Genomic DNA, 22,408 nt, shown 5'->3' on the forward strand with positions numbered 1-22,408 from the left:
GGTGAGAGAACTATTCAATAAGATATTTATTTCTTATACCGGGGAATTTTTGTAAGTTGAATCAATCAAAAATCTTGAAAGGGAAACATGTTACGGAAACTGTTTCGAATACATGATTGACGGTTTTGAAATGACAGTCAACTTATGCCAGAATCTCTTTAATGTATTTCACCCTTGTGGGTCAACTTTGGAATTTCAAATGGAAACCCTTAATTTATTGCAGATTCGTATTCTACGCCAAAAAATACAAAATTTTGTACGAACAATTCTTTACGATTCGTTAAAGGAAGCTCTGCAATCGAATTGAAAATTTCTATCTGAACGAACTTAAGATATCCCTTGCATAAATCATTGACATGAAACACATGACCTTTCCTGCTGAACTGTTTGTTTTCAGTACATATACTGCCATTGGTCATTTGGAAATGGTGAAATCATTTGTTTTTATTGTTTCTGGTTCGAAATACTTGATTGTATCAATTGAGAAAAATGAAAAAATCTCTGTCAAGCTGTCTATCTTTATACGCAGAACGTTTTCCATCGTTTCAATGAATAGTTGAACAATTTAGGACCAACATTTCATGTAAAGGATTATTAGAACGGATACAGTGGGGTCTTTCAAACGAAAAATTCAAATTCGATTACAAAGCCTGACGAATCGTGAAACGGATTTGCTATGAAAAAATAGGGGTGACCGTTTGAAATGCCAAAAGTTGACCCCATACCTCCCCTCCACAAGGGTTAAGTTAATGAAAGAGTTTGTAACATAAGTGAACTTCCCTCTCAAAACAGTAAATTTTTTATTTGAAACATGTTCCATAAGATTTTTCACTGATTCAATTTAAAAAAGTTTAGCCGGTATATCCGGCCTCAGATGAAGTATTTCGAACCTTTTTTGATATTTTTCTTGATTTTCTCAAGGCCCTGGTAAAACGATCATAATGAAATTTGACAGGAATCTTAAAATAATATAATGATAATAAAAGGTTTCATCTTTATCGAATACATACCTATATGTGTTGCATGTTTGCAAATAAAACACAGGAATTGATTTGTAATTTTCCATACCAGACAAAAACAGCTTTTAACCATGTTTTCAGAAAATTCCAATGCAATTAGATGTTTCTTCACTCACGATTCATTGGTCAATGGCATAGCAGGATATTAGTGTTGCACGAGAGATTTTCATTCATGTTTTCCCATTGTGATGAGGCATATGGTGAAATAAATATTATCAAATATAATTCACAAAATAACGCAGCACAGAGCATTTCATCAGATATCAATGAAATGCAGAACCCAATCATAAAAATATACTAAAACCCACATCACTGTTCCACTGTTCACTATTTTAACTTTTTTCTGTAACAAGAATATATCACGAAATGGATCAATAACTCAATGAAAATAAGCGCACTGAAGTGTGTATGGTGTATGAATCTCAACTATCTTGGGAATTAAATAAATTCGAAACATTTACCTATTATGATTTGAATAATATTCATTAAATAATTACATAGAAGTTTTAACATATCATTGTCATATTGAGTTCTGATGTCGATCCTTTTTATTGTATAATTAATGATGTTTATCTTTATATTATTGGCCTCGAGCAATTGAAAGACATCGACATGAAAAACAAGAAAATGATAGAACTTCACGTCAATAGTATATTTCCTAAATTCTTCTTCAAACAAGTATTTATTTATCCAGAATATAGTTTCTCTCTTTGTTTTTGTGAATATCTAATCAGCATTTCTAAACCAATGTTCTTTCATTCAAACTAGCAGCGAGAATTGGAGCGCCCTTAAGTAGGATAAATGCAGAAATGATTGTGGAATTGCACTTTGCAGGATTCAATTTTATTGTATCTACGACAATTTTAATTTAATTGGTAATTTTGACCAGAGCCGTCGCTAGTGGGTAGGCAGGGTAGGCTCGCCTAGGGCGCTAAAATTCAGGGGCGGCATTTCAAACTTGATCAACAAAAATCCCATGTGTAGAAGGAAATACAAATAAATATAACATGAAAAACCTTCAAAAGTGCCTCATTATGCATAACCTATCATTCATTCGATATGCAAAATTGCCCATTCTTCGAGTTAAAGAAATGAAAAGAGATCTTTTAACCGTAAAATAAGCAAAGATTTAGATTTCGATTTATGAATTATCACACGATGTATTTATATATAGTTTCTCTCAATATTTATTATGTCATGTGATAAATTATGTCTGAAACTCACTTGCAGACCCTTATCAGAGTAAAATGGATTGAATACGCTTTGAGTTAGTTTTACGGAATTATTGTCCATTTTCAGTACTATCATTTCCTTCTTTCAAATTTCGCCGTACACCACTGTTTATTTCATCCATGAAAAAATAAATCTCACACTGTGAACAACACAGAAAGTACTCATATGTAACCACAAATCATATCTGATAGAGTTTGATGGAAAAACTCTCATCAAAGGTCATGAACTTTATGACAATATTACAAAAAACTAATTCACAATGTCATCTAACTTTTTATTGTCTCCAAAATTCACATTCAATTAAAAGTAGAGACATCAGACGGTTCAAGGTAAATTTAAATCGAATATAGAAAGCTATGACTTTGGTATACAAAATATTATGTTCTTGTTCAGTATTATGGTAGCGAGCATCGTAGCAATATTTTCGTTATTATGTGTTGTTGAGTTTATGAGAAATGATTTTTTTATGGTCTGATACTTTCCAATTGCTTCAATGAAATAGAAATGACTTTAATTTTATTATATCTACCTTATACATTTTGTTAAAAATCAATTGACTTCACAATATAAATAATGCATCAGGTGGTTTGATATAGCGACAAAATATTTAATAAGCAAGGTAGGTATGTCAACAAGAGCCCAAAGTTTTCGAAGCTTCGCGTAGGTCGACGGAGTTTGCATTGTTTAATTAGTAAATTAGTTTTTCGAGCGTATTTTCCGAGTTGATTAAGTTTCTGAAATCTAATACTCAACGATCGCGTCACTCGTGATCTGACAAAGTTCCATAAACTGACATATTTTTCCTGAAAAGGTAAAAGCTGGTTTTTGAGCGCATAAAGCTTAGAATTTAACCAAAGAAGTGAAGTTCCTAAAGGACTAAGTAAATTGTCATCAGTCAATTTTTCCGAATTTTTTGTATGTTGTGCATTATGACCTCCTGAACAAGAGAGTCTATCAGGTGTCGAAGTTGGAAAATGAAATTTCTTCAATTAAAGTAACATTTCACGTAGGAATTCATTTTGAATGAAATACTTTTGCGCGACAAATATTTCGCACCCATAACGTAATAATTTCAGATTGCTTTTTAATGAGAATTATTGTTAAATACGAGGTGATTCAAACATTATTCAAAATGAAATTCGTTTAGTTCATAATTGACCCTGTAATTAAAAAAGTCGTTCGTGGAATTTTCCATTATTTTGTCATTACTCGAGTACGTTAGGTTTAATGTCAAACAGTTTGGTTCTGCTTGCTTTGTAAGTTTTTTAGAATCAGTACGAAACATTTCAAACAGTCATTTTCAGAAACGCCCTGTTATTCGAGAACGAATCAAGATATCTATGATCTGCTTTCTGATATCTTATTATTTCGAAAAGATAGGCCCTTGAAGATTTTTTCTCTGAATCTTATAGTTCATGAGATACTCTCAGTGAGTATTGAATTTTGGACATCCTGTACAATGTCTCTTATTTTTTGATGACAAAATAACAATAAGTAAACGCCAACGAGTCTCTTACTTTCTGGCAATTTTTGTAATAACGGAAAAATAAACATTCGAATGCTGATTGCAATGATTTTCAAAAATCATTGAATTCCTCAAAGAATGAAATATGTAGAGTGAATACAAAGTCACATGTAGGAATCACTCTGTATAAAATTTTCATTGTTTCAAGTATTTTCAAAATAACCAAAATATTCCTAATATTCCAAGTTACCAAAAATTTATTAGGAAACGTGGTCATGAAGGAATTTATTGTTTTACCAGCCCTTTTGGATAGATCCTAGTTGATCGACATTTATGATATAGATGTGTCGATTTGGTCACTTTCATTGCCCGTAATAGAACATGTGCTTCGATCACCCTTATTGGCGTGAACTCATCTTAAGAACTGGTTCCAGGAGTTTTTAAGAACCGTTGAATGAAATTCAATCAAACGTCGACAAAGGATTCTACAGTCATGAAGAAAATGAGAGACATTTTTAATGGTTTCGAAGATAATGTTTGGCAAAATTCTGTGGCTGAAGACAGGTACTTTCCAGAGTTATACCTCAGAAGAAAATATTTTTAGTGGAATACGAAGAACACTTGATGAGATTGACCATTTTCGGTTCAATTCTATTGATTTTATAACTAGTTTGCCTCAAATTCAAACAGAACATTTCTAGGTCCATCTAACTTTTGTGCACTTCTGATAGTTCACAACAATTATGTCATCATTGTTGATAATGTTCCTTGCTAGTATATTTAAGATCGAGAATATAGAATATTCGAACTATAACAGAGTAGAATAGCATAGTAGCATTAATGATGTGACAAAAAAACTATTAATGTCGCAAATTATCTGAATGAATCAACATCAAAATTAAATACAATTGAATAAATACTATTTTCAAATCTAGGGTTCAAAAAGCGTGCACCAACGGTTCTAACATCAAATTAAAACAAGACAAACGTTTTTCTAGAGTCGTGGAAGTAAAATTGGAAGAACTCTACAAAGTAATCACTCAACGTTGAAGTTCGTTCTTGCTAATCCGATAAATGTCAGCAGTACGTTCTGAAACTCCGAATATTTCGATTTGAAATTCACTTTAATTCAAACGACGAATACGAAATAAGCCGAAATAATTCAAGATCCAAGCCTGCTCGGTGGCATTAAATCTATATTACGAAGTCTTAATTACCCCCGATATTTCCTGCTTAATTGCCATCGAAGTGTGCCGGTTGCGTGGGAGCAAAATATAAATTACGAGATCATCCTCCCTTACTTTCACACATATCTGAGTACCCACTCCAGCCAAAAAGCAGCTCATTCACTCATTCAGGTGATATCCAATCAGAACTGGAGAGACCGATTTGCTGCGCCAACCCAAGGATTATTGAGACCCGGGTTATGGATATCTGTGTGCTAGATGAGGAATCGATATGTGACACATGCTTGATAATTAGAACGGAATTGATTTTTTGTTTGGCAACAGTACAGGCGAGATTATATTTCCAGGGTGTTTATTCGATCTTTGTAAACGCACGATGGCATGGCTATGAATTTACGCAAGCAGCTTTTGAACAATATAGTTAACTATCGACCAATTTCAATATTGAGTCAATCATCAAAGATTGTTCACCATCGTATGAGCCAATTCCTCATGAAATCTTCTTTTTTGTCGAATCAACAACATGGTTTCGGGATTGGTAGATTGACCCAGACTGTTTCTACAGACTTTTTGGAGTTCGAACATGACAGCTTAGAATCAGTAACGCATGTTGGGAGTGCCTCTTTTGACCTTTTCCGTGCATTGGACTACCTCTACAACACATTTATATTTGATAAACTGTATAAAATATGTTTCAGGGGTATATTTCTTGTATGCATTATGAGCTACCTCTCTGATCACTCCATATTCGTCCAAAATGGCGACTGTATTTCAAAGGTATATTTTAATGAGTAAGGCGTCCCCCAGGGATCAGTCCTCGAACCACTACTTTTTATATTGTTCGTCAACGACTGACCAGAGTTGTATTTTGTTTGAACATGTATATATGTTTCCTATCAGTTATTATCTATTAAATTTTTCATTTGAAGTCCTGTGTTGATACTCATCCAAACTTCCAGTTGTCTCTTGAACGATTTTATAAATAGATGATTGATATATTTCTTATATTTTTCAATTTTTCTGGAATAAGATTGTAAATTTTAAGTGCAGGATAGTTTTAGCATCGCTAGCCAATTGTCTTCATACATCTGTGTGTTTGGTTATTATGATCTCTGTTCCTGATTGTGTAATCATGTTGCAGGGGGTTCACTATTATCTTATTGGACAGGATGATAGATAGTACTCTAATAGCCTTACATCATGAAATAAACGAAAATTAAAGAAATTCACATCATATACATAAATAATATTGCCTAATTGATTATATTTGTTTTGGATCGTGCATAATCAAGATAATACTGGCTTTTTATACATTTTTTTTAAATATATCTGTCATCTGAAAATTAATCCAGGTAAGATATATATATATATAATATATATACCTTTTACTGAAAAATTCATAAAGCTACCAAATTCGTTCGTTATCAAGTTATCGAGAAATGAAGAAAGGCTATCCATTTCAAAACTCGAAAATTTTTTTTAATACTTTTCCTTCTAATGAAGCAATATCTTCATAAATATTTCGTGAATGGAATCCAAATAGTCGGAATATGTCAATTATCTGATATCTATATAAATAAATAAAAATAAATGGATAAAAAAAATTAAGATCTCTTCAAACTCAGTATGAGTAGAAGGTACAATTAATCAGTAAGTACATATATTTTTGATCCTGTGGTAGGTAATGGCATTATAATATTCAAAAATTCAATTTCATTTCGACCTAGGGAATAAAATCGACAATAACAACAATAATAATAATGGTATTAAATGAAATGAACTTAATCTTGAATCAAAATTATCCTTAATTCATTACCTGCTGTAAACATTATGTACAAAATAACACTTTCAATACAGCAATGAAGCACTTTCAACAAACATCGACAGTTCACTGAAAATTGTGAATTTTATGATTGTTATTTTATCACTTTACACGAAAATAACATTAGCTGGCGGCTATGATAGTTATCAGTTTTTTGTCAATTTACGACCTCAAATTTCGATGATTGCCTAGGAAACATTTTGGTTCTTTCAGAATGGAAAAAATCGTTGATATTTTATTGAGCGACAGGCTGATGAATTCGTATTTTGAACAAATGTGCAAATCGTTTTCTACGTGAATGACAATCTATAGAAGGTATAGGTAATGTGGTTGTTTTTCAATGTCTAAAAGCTCATTAGTCAGATGTGCTTCAAAATTCCTATAGATATACACCTACTTTCACTTTAAAGTAGGTTATTTTCCTTGTTACTTTTATATTTTGATTTATTATTTCCCACAACGAAGCATTGTAAGTATTCAGAAAAAAAAAACGAGTTCATGTTATGGACAGAACGAAATTGAAGATTTCAGCCTTCATGCTATTATCAGTTAATGAGTAAATAAATAAAATTGTCGTATTCTTCTATTCTTTGAAAAGGTCTTCTTTGACAGGAAATGAGAATTTGGAGGTTTCTAGCTCATTTCTTTCGAGAATTATCGTGTACCCATAATACGCAGGCCGGACATATGGCAATTGATTTTGACATCGAATTCTTCATCAGTGAGTCGAACGTATTCGAGAACACTTTCCGTTGTTCGGAAAAAAATGCGCAAAAATAGAAGAGGTCACATAATATAATGGCAAAAAAGGAGTCTACCTGTTCTTGCGCTGAACACATGCTTGGCTGGGCTCTGTGTACTGGGTGTACTATGATCACTGCTAAGATCAGCTGCATAATCTGTAGAATCTTGACGTCCAGGTGATTTTCTCCTGTATTTTCGCTCTCGTTTTCCGTGACCCCACCGATGCTGAAAGAAAACATGTTCATTATAAAAAAAACACATTCATTCGGATTGGTTGCATTCCGGTAGTAGCAGAGGACTAGCACACAATGAGATATGGTAACTTCGCAATTTTCTTCTGAAAATGACTATTTTTGAGTTGGACCAAAGCAGAAACCTCAAAACAAAATTTCGGAGCAGCACCTATCCACTGTGATTCACATAGAAAGCTCGAAAATTGCGATTGGCAGTACCGAAAAAGGTGGAAAAATTGAGGATATCTTGAAAAAAATTTTTTCGATTCATACCAATTTCAGATGAATTTGGGTATAGTGCATATTTGTAACAAATTTGTGTTCGAAATCTTTAAGATCACGACCTGACACACACAGACATAAGTACATTATTATTTATTTTCTTTTCAATTTTTTTGTTTGAATCTGAATCTACGTTGTCTATGTCATTAAATTATGTATCCATGCTTATAGGAGGGATAACAAGGCATATGATGATATGAATTGGGTACGCGTAGTCGAGTAGGTTCAACATAAACGTGGCCAAAACAGCCTGATCCAGGATATCGACCAAATCAGAAAACAGAACATGTTATGAACATCTGTTAGATTAGATTAGAAAACCTTGCCTGCCCACACGAGAGCATCCTGATGTGCCAACTAAAGCTGGGAATTTTTCGCCTCGGTGCTAGTTCGAAAGTTTATTTAACAACTGCCATATTATTATACGAAGTTACTGTAATAGGTATAGATAAATGACAGACTGAAACTAAAAATGGAAGTACCAAAACAAAAGTTGTAATGGAAGATTAGTGTGGTGGAGACATACATAAATTATGAGCTTTCTTTCCTTTCTGACCTTGAAACTATTCATGTCAAGAAAAAACCAAAAGTTCATACAAATGGGGTAGGTAGGGGAAAGGAGAAAGGTCGAAATGATTCAACTTCTTCTATATTAATAATAATAATAATGATAGTTTATTGTGACATAAACATAAATCGCAGATGCTGAAGCCCGTACGCGATATACAATTAACATATAAACAATATTAAAGTAGCCCCATTTAAAATAAAATCTAATTCTGAAAAAAAAACTGAATAAATAATGGAATTAATCGAATCATGTCAAAAATGAGGATAACTTAAAGTGTCGAGACCTCAGTGATAACTCTTTAGTGTTGTAACCTTGGTGACATGCAGTTGAGAATTACCGGTGCATCGTCTAGAGGCCGATCTAAGGTAGGCAGGTATTCTTGGATATGAGGTTTCATCCATGATTCATCCATTGATTATGGATTGGGAATATTTTCCTCCTTTTTCAAAAATCCATTTCCTTATCATAATTTGTTGTTTCTTATTGTGTCTTATGTCTTTCAGGTTCTTTGGGATCATGCTATAAATGCGTGAGGCAAGGTATGTGAAGCTTTTTTGTCCAATTCGCTTTTATGCTCTAGGAATCACAAGCAAGGCAACAAGATAACTTCGGAATTGACAAATCGACATCAAAATCTTCTGAAATACGATGAAATTGTGCAAGAGGATAAAAATAAATATGCATAAACTGAAAACCTAGGGAATTAATACATTCAAGAAATTTACATTATAATGAAACCTTACAATCACAAGAAATATGAAATTTCTTCATCCCATAAAAAAAAACTGCTGATGAGAGAGAAGATAGTAAGATGACTTGGGAGGAGATGTTATATTACATATCGTCGGCTAAGAGTGTAAATCTGCTAAGTCCATTTTGAACAATTTCACAGGAGACCAAAAAAACCGTACAGTACAGTGTTATAATAATAATAATAAGAGAGTTTATTCATGAAAATACATTCAATAGAGTTTATTGAATGTATTTTCATCAATAAACTCTCTTATTATTATTATTATAACACTGTACTGTACGGTTTTTTTGGTCTCCTGTGAAATTGTTCAAAATGGACTTGGCAGATTTACACTCTTAGCCGACGATATGTGTTAGTTATCATTGTTACTGTGATATAGATAAATGACAATTGTCAATCAATTGAGATAGATCAAAGGCTCATTTATTCTTGCCGTATTTAGTTATAAACAACAATCCTGTTTATTGTTTCCTCCAAATAAATGAAGAAGCGATTCTCGATGAACGCATTTGGCCATTTGAATTATTGAACGGTTATCGACTCACCCTGTTGAAAACGCGATTCGTATTTCGCTGAGGGCAAAGTTCAGAAAGCATTTATATTCGTTCCTCTGAGGATTTCTTACCTTAAGTTGAGAGATGAAACTGTGGGCTTTCTGATAAACAGACAAATGCGTATTTTCTGGTGGAGCAGCTGAACTGGGCCGAACTTCTGGCATTTCTCTTGGGCTGCTCAATTCAGAGGCGGATTTGCTCAGGTGCTTAGCGGCTATATTCGAAGATGAAGACATTTTGTTGAGCTCACATTGTTCCAAAGATCTTTCTGAAATTAAAATTTGTTCATATTAACATCGAGAGTTCTAAAAGTTTTGCAACATTAATTTATTTTTTTCAATAACAAGCCTTTCAAAGTGTTCGAGAATGAAAAAAAAAATGAACACCCTTGAAATATTCACAATACAGTTTTTCTATCTAGAAACCACTTTTAATTTGAAAGTGAGCGTTTGAGATTGGTGGATATTAGGACGAGGGAAATAGTCGATGCTGCATTGTCAAAATTGGCAATCATATTACCAAAAACATGAAATTGCCCATATTCAAATAGAAATTGTATAAAAACATGGAAAATTCAAAACCATATTCAAACAAACACCCAATTTCTCGGAAACTTGCAATATTTTTATAAGGCATGTTTGTTAAAATCATCATATTTTGAGGTCTGGAATCTACAATTCAGAGATTCGACATTATAAATGAATCACTCTATATAATTTTCCGATATGATCATCATAATCAAGCACTTACCTATAAAGAGCAGTTGCTCAGGTGTCAGCCTGGGTTCATGGAAATCGTAATCCTAACATTCCTAACTTATTCATTTTGGTTTTTTCAATGATTTGAGATATTTTTCTGGGAAATAATGAACCCTAGAGAAAAATTTGTAATAAAGCAAAGTGTCGAATTGGCAGTGTTTTTCTTTTTTTTGAATATTAAATTAAATAAACTTAGGGTTTTATATTTTGATATTTTTCAATTTTATACTTTCCAATTTGTTTAACTCACAAGGAACTCCAAACGATCATTCATCCAACTCCAACGAACATTTCAGGTGCGATAATAGCAAAAAATAGAACCAATTTTATTTTCCTAACAGTAATTGAAGGTATCAAAGTGAAGGAGATCCCATTTCACCTCACTATTTTTCCATCATGAATTGAAAAGTTGATAATGCATTCGTTCCAATGTTTGTATCGAAATTTCTTCAATTTGCTTGATAATATCAACTAGCTGTGAAACTGCATCAGGAACTATTAATAAAATTCCTACCTTCAACAATTTTCGTATCGACAATTCCATTATGTCCCCTATCGAATGTTGCAATATATTCTGTATTTTGTTCAGTTGCTTCCATATTCAATACAATCTGAATACACAATAATAAAAACACTGGAGGTGTATAGACTCCGTGGTTTTATTACCAATTGCTATAAGCGATAAAATATCACATCCTTTCCTTTGGTAACATAAGATTGTGACAAATTTATTTCCTGTAGAAATTCGAATTTGAGGAAGACTATCGTTGTAATAATATGATATATATACCTAACCTATATTATACCTAACTTTTGCCAGTAGCGATAAGATTAAAAAACGCGATGACGCGAATGAATTTTTTTTTTCAATGATTTTCTTTATTTTTTCAAATTTTCAAAAGCCATATTCCAGGCAATAAAGTTTTATTATTATTATTACAATTCACAACAATATGTCCCATCATTGAAATCAATTGAAGACATTAAATTATTCAAAACACTCGTTTGAATCGGAACCTTATTCCATATCAGAATTTGATTATTTATCATTTATTTTCAATTCATGAAAATTGACACCATTTCATTTTATGTAGCTTGAGTATTTTTTTGTAGGTAAAGTGATTCGAAATAAGAATTCTTGTTGTGGTTATCATTCAAGACCACTCTTAATTCAAAAGTAGAAAATAACGGACCTTGGGCAAAGTGATAGCTCACTGTTTCTCTCTAATAAGCACTAAAAATGTCTGAAAATAAGGCAAATAGAAGAAACATTATTATTGAGTAATATCTTCAAAATGCAAAAATTAAGAAACATTAAACTTTTTCAGAATAGGGCCTCATAATGTACCTTTATTTTTCCGATAAGATGAACGCTTAACCATCACAAGGAACAGCGTAACTGAAATTATAATAAGGGTGAAATCCAAATGATCGGAGAAAGAAATATTGATTGCATTAGCTCTATGATACCGTGATTGTGGGAGTGTCCAATACTCTAAAATTATCTTATCATGAATAACATAGCTAACAATACCGTCATGCAACAACGATTTATTATACAGTTGAAAATATTTTACTTTCATTCGAATTAAAATTCAGTTTGGAAATTTGGATAATGTAGAATACTATTATTATTATTATATCCATGAAAAATTATATTCCGAGAATTATTTCTTTCAATAAAAACCATATGCGAGATATAACTAAAGATAATTTTTTTTTTGTATGGAATGGAATGGAAAAAAAAATTGAAGGAAAGAGGTGTTTCTTCTGACCTCATGGGAATCTTTTTTTGAAATATATGCACAAACAAGTCAAAGAACCACCCCATAAAATAAGTACTCGAATGATCAGACCGAATTTTAGGAAGATCTAATCATCGGAACCTTATCTACATGAACTAACCGACAACGGCGTATTCAAATTTAATATTTAATGTAATTTGATAGATGAAATAAGGATCACAACATCCACATCAGGAATTGCCTTCTCATAAATGTTGTACCAACGGACTCAATATTGCGTTTGAATAGGTTGTTATTCCGATTTCAGTTATTATGTAGTGAACAAGATCGCTATCACTCATCAGCACACCATGAATCTTCAACCAAATCGGCGTCAGATTTAAGGATATGGTCTATAAATTATGGAGAGTTTCGGGTTGTATGGGCAGGTTTATGAATTATGACTTTCAGGCCAATACCTTCCAACATCTCTTCAGTGATAAAGACCATTTTCAGCTCATCGGCAACGTTGATAAGCAGTTAGTGCCAATGTGCTAATTGGTCATGAAAAATTTAATCAAAAGTATATGGTGCAACCACAGCCTTGGCGGCTATTTGGGTGATATCTTTACAATCGTTAATGGCACACTTTTCCCTTTACAATGCCATAAAAATCCATTGATTTCTCTTAAAATATACTTAAATTGTTTTTAATATCTAAACGAAACCTCCAACATGAAACCCTTCATTCATTTGTATTAAAAATTGGTTCGTGTAGTTTTCGATTTAATTTAGGTACATCTGCTCTTGCTTATCAGCTTTCAAATGAAATATTGATTCCATTAAATTCTGAATTAATCACAATTGATTTCCTTTGAGAATAGAATACCAAAAGGATTTTTTTGACAGTCTGGCAACGATATTTTGTTCCAATCGCTGTGTCATGATGTTGCTAAAATAAATTAACTTATCATTATAGAGTGTTGAGTGCAAAAAGGTTAGGTTTTTATATTCTCCCCTTGTAAGTAACTATAGAAGTTTCGTAGCAACGACGTGCCAGATTAGGAATTTGCCGTGTTTGATCTCGTTTTTTCCCAGCCTCCTTGTCAAGACTTTTCCAGCCGACTATATCTCCCTTTATATATCGAATTTCCTGAATGAATTCCTGATTCTTCGCGTTTCCCAATCCAATCCCCTTGAAATTCTTCCTGATAAATTCAATCTTTGACCTTATCAGACAGCTCTTTTATGGATTCATTCAACATCTACGTATCTATTGAATAGTCGACATCAAAATTCTAAAAGATTGATACGGAATAATCAAGTACCTAGTAAAAAAAGATGTCTACTTTTCCTGCTGATTTTATTCTATCCATAATAGAAATTTTTCAGAAAATCATACAGACCTCTTTGAAATATTTGAATTATCCAAATATTAAATGATGAGGAATACTTTTATAGTTAATAAGAATAAATTTACTAAAGACCGATATAAAGCGCGTTTTTACATTTGTTAAAGAAAATGGAATGAATAGTTTGATGATGATAAGAAAGTACATGTATATATGCTGATGGGATTGTCCTTTTTCTGAAATATAGATGAGGGTGTTGTATCACACAAGCAGTTGTAAAAAATACATATATTGGAAAAATCCCATGTGTCATTGCAAAATAATAGGAGTAGTAAAAAAAGAGTTATCTGTATCTCGTGTTGTATGAGTCCGATCAGGTTCTACTAGATTCAATTCAATTCAATTCAATTCAATTTATTCATCAAGAGGTATAAATATACATCAGACAAAAACTTCACTTGCAGAAATATACAGCCTAAGCAAGCTTGTATGCTCTCATTATCTGCTTCTACAACTGATGAACATTCTCCTCAGTTATACAAAAAATCAATACATTTATTGAAAGAGAAACAACAAAAATGTAGATTACCAATTGAAAGGCATAACAAGCCAAAGAAATGTAAAAAAAAAACAACAGAAAACAAAAAATTATGTCGATAGGATGGCTTCGAACCCATCAGAATTAACAAATACATAAATTCGGAGATGATATCTGAAAATTTTACTTTTTACATTGGTGTTTGATTTAAGTTCTTGGGAGAGGAGGTTATAAATTTTTTTTTATCAAACTCCAAGGCATTTAAGTATAACATCAAATCATCACAATTTTTTCGTATTCTACGTATATTAAAATTTACCATATTCATATTTGATAGACATATCGAATTCAATCTCCTTTCTAGCATCATCAACACCAAAATATTTGTTCTCTGTGTCATCCAATTCTGATTCGAAGCAATCCATTATAGAACTACAATAGCAAAAGAATAGTAAAAATATAGTGAAAAAAAAAAAAATTCCACGATCAAACTCTACAACAATTGTAGGCAGTATATACAATGAAACCACCCCGATAAGCGTATAAGAACTAAACCTATATAGGAATCACCTACATCATACCACATAATAATACAATTCAATTCAATCATTATCAACTCATTTAAACTAAGGAATCTACGTCCTGTTTATCATTAACTGAAATTACACCTTTTTCAGTTCTAACCTTAATTATACCATCAACAGTCCATACATTCTTGGGAAATTTCGCTATGGCATACTTGAATATATCGATTCTTTTTCTGATTAGATCTTCTTTCACAAAGACCTTTGATCCCACAAAAAGTTTTCTTGATGAGTAAAATTCATTACGATAAGATTCATCTAAAAATTTGACAATAATCGGACGTATTTTGTTTTTAACTCCTTTTCCTGAACGGTAGCAGGATTTTATAAATCGTGCATCAATGTTTACCATTTTATCTTGACACATGGCTATAAGTTTTTTCTTCAGATCCGAATTATCACATTCCGGAATTCCAAAAACAATAACATTGTTTCTTTTACTTTCTTGTTGTAAATGTTCCAAATTAGACTCGGTCTTGTGAAGCCTTGATTTTAGTTCTTCCAAATTTCGATCAGTAGAAGGAAACTCATCATTTTGCAATCGAAACTTCAGCTATTCAAACTCCTCCTCCATTCTGTCCTTAATCTTGAGCATTATTTTCTCAGTGATGGTATCCAAATAGCAATCCAATACGGCCACTACTGTCTCTTTAACGATTCCTTTCAATTCTTCTATATTTCCTCTAGTTAAACCCATTTTTGAAGATTTCCATCGATTATTATTCGAATGCGGAAAACTAGTTATCGGAGCAAATGATGATGTTAAAAAGATGACATTTTGTGAAAAAAAAGTCTCCTGACAGTTTTGTGATTAGTTGACTCAGTTTCGTTTGAGCGAGCGTCAAAGACACTAGCAAAGAGAAAATACGCTATATTTTACAATTCTCCTGCGATAAAGGCAAATATACATGCCAGACTGCTGAAAATGTGAATAGTGTTTATGGTTACGATACTGTAACCAATCATGCGCAATTTTGGTTTCGTCAAATCCGTTCCGGTGATTTCGATGTCAAAGATGCATCACGCATTGGAAGGTCAATTGTCGAAAATGTCGATAAAATCATGGACATTGTCGAATCCGAGCGTCATGTAAGCACTGTTTCGATTGCCCAAGAGCTAAAGATTGAACAAAAAAACGTTTGGAGCCATTTGCATGAGGCTAGATTCAAGAAGAAGCTCTATGTATGGGTACCAGACGATTTAACGCAAAAAATCGACCCATTTCTGAAGCGGTTGGAGACTGGTGATCACTTACGACAACGTCAAGCGAAAACGGTCGTGGTCGAAACGCGGTGAGCCGGTGAAAACAGTGGAGAAGCTAGGATTGACGACCAGGAAGGTTTTGCTGTGTGTTTGATGGGATTGGCACGGTCTTATCTACTTTGAGCTGTTTCCCTACGGTACAACTGTCAACTCAGAACTGTACTGTCAGTAATTGAACCGTCTGAAGGAAGCAATTGCCCAGAAGCGGCCAGATTTGACCAATAATAGAGAAATTGTGTTCTACCAGGACAACGCCAGGCCACACACACCGATAATCACTTGCCAGAAGGTCCAGGAGCTTGGTTGGGAGGTTCTTATGCATCCACCTTATAGCCCGGATCTGGCTCCAGGTGATTACCATCTGTTCCTATCCATGGCGAATAATTTGTCTGGTAAAAAATTTGCTTCAACAGAGGCTTGTGAAAATCGACTGTCTCAATTTTTGCCAATAGGGGAAAAATATACAGGTCTGCGTAGCACATAAGTAACTCTTTTGATGAGGGCTATAGCCATTATGACAATGGTGAAACGTCATGGTGGTTGCTGAAGGATGTATAGAAAAGAATATATCTTCAAAAAATGATGTTTCAAGAATGCTCTCATCAGGCTAACCTTCTAACTTCTGAGTCTGTGTTTTTTTCACAGAAAGTTGATAACCAGAGAATAAAACATGAACCCACATTTGCTACAGGCAATATACTTAACATTAAGGGGATTCTTCCAGAATTTCTAATCTCATATTAATTCGAACAAAATATTTTATTCGTGTTCATAATTTGTTTCAATTATGTTAGTGAAACTTATCAAATAAATATCAAAACAAAATTATTCACTTTTTACTTTATTCCCAAGGGCATCATAAAAAGCAATTATTGAGAATATTCACCTTTCGAATAGATATCGGACTCTGAAACCCAGTAAATTTTCCTGCGCCTCATAAATCCACCTGATTTCAATTTCCTCTCCATTTTTTGAGGTGTCGGAAATGATGAAGTTGAAGAGTCACGCCAAATCACAACACAAAGTTCGATTAAACATTTTTCCAACCTTAATCCAATCAATGATTCGTTGGTACCATTATGTTTTAATAAAATATTCACACTGACACTGGAAGGTGAACTGGCGACATAGGACGCACTTTTTTCAACTCAAACATACCTAGACAATCTCAATATTATTAGTCAGTATTCTAACTATAAAATTCAAGTATATCGTAAATTTCATATAGAGATGTCAATGATAGTAGTTTTGTTTAGAAGGATGAAATTAAATAATCACATGTTAAGAGCCGAATACAAAGTTGAACATATTTTCCATAAATACCTTTTTCAACTATTTATTATCACTTACTTTTCAAATCATTCTTCCTTTTATTAATGCATAGAACATTGTTCACTGGTCTTTATGAAACAGTTCAGAATAACTATACGAAATAAGTGTTCAATGAAACGAAGTTATTTAGGTAAAAAATACTTACCAACTACCAAGCATTCATAAGGAATTTTTGGGTTAGATTGAACGCGAAGGTAGACATTTGTGATTTGGACTTGGACCACATTATTTTTAAGAAATAAATATTCAAATAGTGTGTTTTCATAATTAATAAACATTTTTTCCACAAACGGCTTATTTTTTTATAGTTTTTTTACATATAAACTTTCTTTTGAGACACCTTGTATATCTCGTATTGAAATGTGATCTTTACTCTCTAATGGAAAAACCTAGAATCTTGAAATTTTCAGGGTAAGTTCAAATCTCCAATGCTGCGATTAAGTTTGCGATGGTGATATATTTTCAAAACCACAATTTTGTATATTATATTGAATGAAAATAATTTGAGTGATTCCCGATTGAATAAGCAAATTTGAGTTTGAATATATGAATATATTTTTTGTTTCGATATTTTTCCTAATTGTTGAATTTATAATAAGCAAAATATTTATTATTTTCTGTATCTACCTGCTGAAATCCAAGGTTTGGCAACTTTTGCTCTTCTAGTGTCATCGGTTTTTTCACGTCTTTTGGCGCACATGAAGTTAGTTTTCTGAATTTTTGATATATTGAGGTTTTATTTCAATATATTTTGAGTTAATATGAAACGTTGATTCAGTACGGGAGTCAAGAAGTGCGTTCTTCGTGGAGAAACTCGCAAATTGAATGAAATATCGTATCACTGATATGTTTTCATTTCCGCGCGCTTCTTGTCAAATTCGATATGTCATGTTGGGGAAAAAATTTGCTTTCTGAAAATGACATATACCTCCTCTACTTATGTTTAATACTCTGAGGCTTAATCCGATTAGTGTTTCCGTGAAATTGACCCTTCGAAATTTTGTTTTTTATTTATTAATGCCCGATTTTGGGTCGCAAACTCCGCAATATTTTTCTAGAGCTGAAGTCAACGGATCCCCTGAATTAGCTACGACCTTGTAAGTGAAGGGTGTTTTTTTTTCGAGGTATGTAACTTTAAGTTGGCATTACTGTTCAAGATGGCGACCGATTTAACAGCTGTTAAGTGATTTATTCTCAGTTTGGTTTGGCAATTCATCACGAAAAGACTCACGCCTGAACAACGCTTGCAAATAGTGCAATTTCATTTCGAAAATAATGGTTCTGTGCGGAATACGTACCGCTTACTACGTCCATTTTATTTTGTTTAGCGATGGAGCGCACTTCTGGTTGAATGGCTACGTCAACAAACAAAACTGCCGCATTTGAAGTGAAGCTTATCCTCAAGTGTATGTCGAAACCCCGTTACATCCAGAAAAACTGACTGTTTGGTGCACTTTATGGGCTGATGGAATCATTGGTCCGTACTTCTTCAAAAACGATGATGGCCAGAATGTTACAGTCAATGGTGATCGGTATAGAGCCATGATACTAACTTTTTCATTTCTGAATTGAACAACCATGATGGCAAGGAGCTGTGGTTCCAACAAGACGGCGCAACATGTCACACAGCTCGTGCCACAATCAATTTATTGAAAGAAACGTTTGGTGACCGCCTAATTTCACGTTTTGGACCTGTGAATTGGCCTCCAAGATCTTGTGATTCAACACCGCTAGATTACTTTCTGTGGGGCTATGTAAAGTCATTGGTCCATGCAGATAAGCCACAAACCCTCGACCATTTGGAAGACAACATTCGCCGTGTTATTGCAGTTATACGGCCACAAATGTTGGAAAAAGTCATCGAAAATTGGACGTCCAGATTGGACTACATCCGAGCCAGCCGTGGCGGTCATATGCCAGAAATCATATTTAAAATGTAATGCCACAAGATTATTTTGCGGATAAATAAAATTCATGTCAATCGAATAATCCGTCGTTGTTTTATTGCAATTTATTATTATTAAGTTTTATAGCTCTAAAAAAACACCCTTTATATTGATACAGTTCTGTGTTCTTTAACACCGCAATAGAATCATGAATGACGAGCGCTCAAAAGCTCCTGGTGTCAAGTCAGAGCATTTTTTGAGTTTTCCGTTTTTTTTTTCGATTTCTCCCGATCTGGGAGACGGATATCTGTTCCTGCTTACAAAAATAGATCGAAATGTTGACCGATAGTGAGTGTGAAAGTGATAAATCAGATGTATCAAACCGTATCACCGGTTTTTAATACATTTCTTTATTTTGGCACCCAAACCATGCTGAATTCCTGGATACTCGACAAATAAAAATAAAATGGAGGAAATTCAAACGAAATCGGTTTTCATGAACCCATTGTTCTCCCTTTAACACTTCCGTGCTATAATTCCTAGAGTTAATCCGTTTCGAATCGATAAACCTGGTTTTCAATCACTTCCCATATTAAAGACCTGGCACCAGTCCAACAAAAGCGCCAATTCTAAAGAATGGAGATTTCATAACAAACAAACCTCAAATGAAAGCGATGGAAATTCTGTCCTGAAAGCACGTTTCCATCAGTCGTAGAAACAGGTTTGCATTCATCGTTTTTCCAACTATAATACATCATCGAAATTTCATTCATGTTTGTTCTCATATCTGAAATTTTAGAACTGGAACAATTCGAATAGTTTTGAGAGGTATGTGGCAGAGTTTCTGGTGGTTGTACGCGCTACAATTGATCCAAATGTACTATAATGAATGAATGGAACAACGTGGCAATTTTCCACTGGATATAAATGGGTGGGAGGTTTTCATGAATGATCGTTATATCGTAGAGATTGATGTGTTTTTTGGGGGATATAATATACAGGGTAAGTCAATAGTGCTTGATAGGTCGATAATTCTTGGAAATTTTGGACTAGGAGTAGGGACTGATCAAGCCAAATAGCTTGAATTTCAACTAACTACTTGACTTGAAAATCAAGCTCGTGAAAATTTACATACTTGACCTTGATTTGCCTTGATTTTAGATATTTATTGCTTGAATTGATATCAAGCTACTGGATATTACTTGAGCTTGATATGCACGTGTCGCACGGCATATATTTCTGCAATCTCGTGCACGCTTGGACCAAATAAGGGAGTTCCTCGAGCGCCGAGAGACTGATGCATTCGCCAGTGTAACTTTATTAGTAGTTTTCCACATTTCTATGAAATCTTTCGGTAGATTTTGGTAGTTTCAGAAATATCTTTCCAAACTTGATTAAAATGACCTCGGATTTTTCATCAACGCCAGCATATTCAGTTCCTGTTGAAAGACAATTTTCCAGAGCTGCTTTACAGTTAGAAAAAACCACAATTGTTTAGGCGACAAATCTATAAGATGCCTCATGTGTCTTAGATTCTGGATGTAAAATTATGAAATCAAACAAACCCTGAAGGTTTCTCAATACTAAAAAACTTCATTTTTTCATTATTTTTTATTTTGTTAAGATTTATAGTGATTCAATTTATGTTTCTATTTCAAAAAATTTGTTATTTTCGGTTCTTTTATACAATAAGTTTGATAAATAAAAGTGTTTTTTTCAAGGTTCCTTCTTATTTCATTTTTTTTTTATGTGACACAATAAAACTGCTAGAAATCAAGTCGCTTGGTATGATTCAATACTTGACTTGACTTTAGATTGAAAAACTACTACTTGACTTGAGCTTGACTTGAAATCAAGTGAATCTCAAGCCAAGTAGCTTGAAAATCAAGCCAATCCGTGATTCCCTAGACATAATCTGCTTTGTTTGCCTTTCGGATAGACTAGATGAGTAGTATTAATTTGTGTTGAGACATGTTGTGCCCAAAATGAATAGTTTTCGAAATGATTAACATTACATATTTTGTACGGGGGTTGGCAATATAAGTTTCTCGCATACAGGATAATATTTACTCTACTCTATTTAATACCTACTAATAATTTCAATTGTAGATGAGTCAAATCAAAGAAATCATGAAAAGATTTGAAAACATTAACTTTGTCAAAATGAATGTTTCCAAATATTTCATTTATTTTTTTGATTTGACTTATTTTTAATTGATATTATTAGTAGGTTCTACCTTGTTGAGTAATCTCATCCCTTTGAAACTGTATGCGTGGAAATTATACTGCCAGTACTCTTAGAAAACATGAAATTTGAATCATTTTAAAAACTATTCATTCAAGTTTCAACAAAAAATGAAGACTTCTGACTAGGCTAAAGACATGCGAAAGAATCAGGCCAAGTCATTTGAATAAATGGACTAATTGATAATTTTTGAAGGTCATTTTGGAAAAATTGCTGTGTCTTTCGGGCCACCTGTGAAGTGATACGTAATTTTTCACACTTATAAAGTGTTACGTAAATTTGCAGAAATATTGAAAAGTTTTCGGGAATTTTTTATAAATGAAACCTACAATTATCTTGAAAGATTTTCAAGATGTAATCATAGCCCACAATTTCCATGAGTTGTCGATCCATCGAGCATTTTTGTTTCACCTTGTATAGAAATGAAGAAATTAAAAGGTAATACAATTCAATAATTATTTCTTAAAGTCGTTTGATTGGGCTTTTATCTACTACTCGCCCAATATATTGATTCAACATGTTGGTAATAGAGGGTCAATCTATCTCTTAAAAGCATGATTTATTTATCAGATATCGACTAATCGAATAAAAGTGGAAAGTAAATGGTGGCTTCAATTACTTTTTCGAAATGAAAAGCAAATTTAGATATTTTCTATTGAAATTCTACAATACCCACTTATTCTTCGAAATGAATCATAACAATATAATAAAGGGGAATGTCATGTCTAATGCTAGTTATGGTAATAATCTCGTGAACACGCAATAGGTGAGGCATAAAATACCCCTTACACTTTATCATAATTTAATTCATTTCTACATACTATTTCAGTTTCAATTCACGTGAATATTTCATAAAAATATT

At 33.1% G+C, this 22,408-nt stretch overlaps 1 protein-coding gene across 7 annotated transcripts in view; it reads right to left on the minus strand.

Moving 5' to 3' along the window:
• Positions 1–22,408, minus strand: part of LOC123677562 (multiple C2 and transmembrane domain-containing protein) — a 61,446-nt gene that overhangs the window by 25,299 nt on the left and 13,739 nt on the right. For 2 of the 7 annotated variants that reach the window (XM_045614185.1, XM_045614193.1), the window contains exons 2-3: positions 9,936–10,132; positions 7,545–7,695 (exon numbers count right to left, since the gene is read on the minus strand). In XM_045614185.1, coding sequence (XP_045470141.1) covers positions 7,545–7,695; positions 9,936–10,100 — 316 coding nt within the window. In that variant the 5' untranslated portion in view covers positions 10,101–10,132. Of the gene's footprint in view, positions 1–1,010; positions 1,436–6,720; positions 6,789–7,544; positions 7,696–9,935; positions 10,133–11,136; positions 11,295–16,969; positions 17,261–22,408 lie in introns of those variants that run through there. The other 5 variants (XM_045614169.1, XM_045614161.1, XM_045614177.1 and 2 more) reach the window with 5 other exon arrangements.

This window comes from Harmonia axyridis, chromosome 1 (assembly GCF_914767665.1).
Source record: "Harmonia axyridis chromosome 1, icHarAxyr1.1, whole genome shotgun sequence".
In the NCBI taxonomy this organism is placed as follows: domain Eukaryota; kingdom Metazoa; phylum Arthropoda; class Insecta; order Coleoptera; family Coccinellidae; genus Harmonia; species Harmonia axyridis.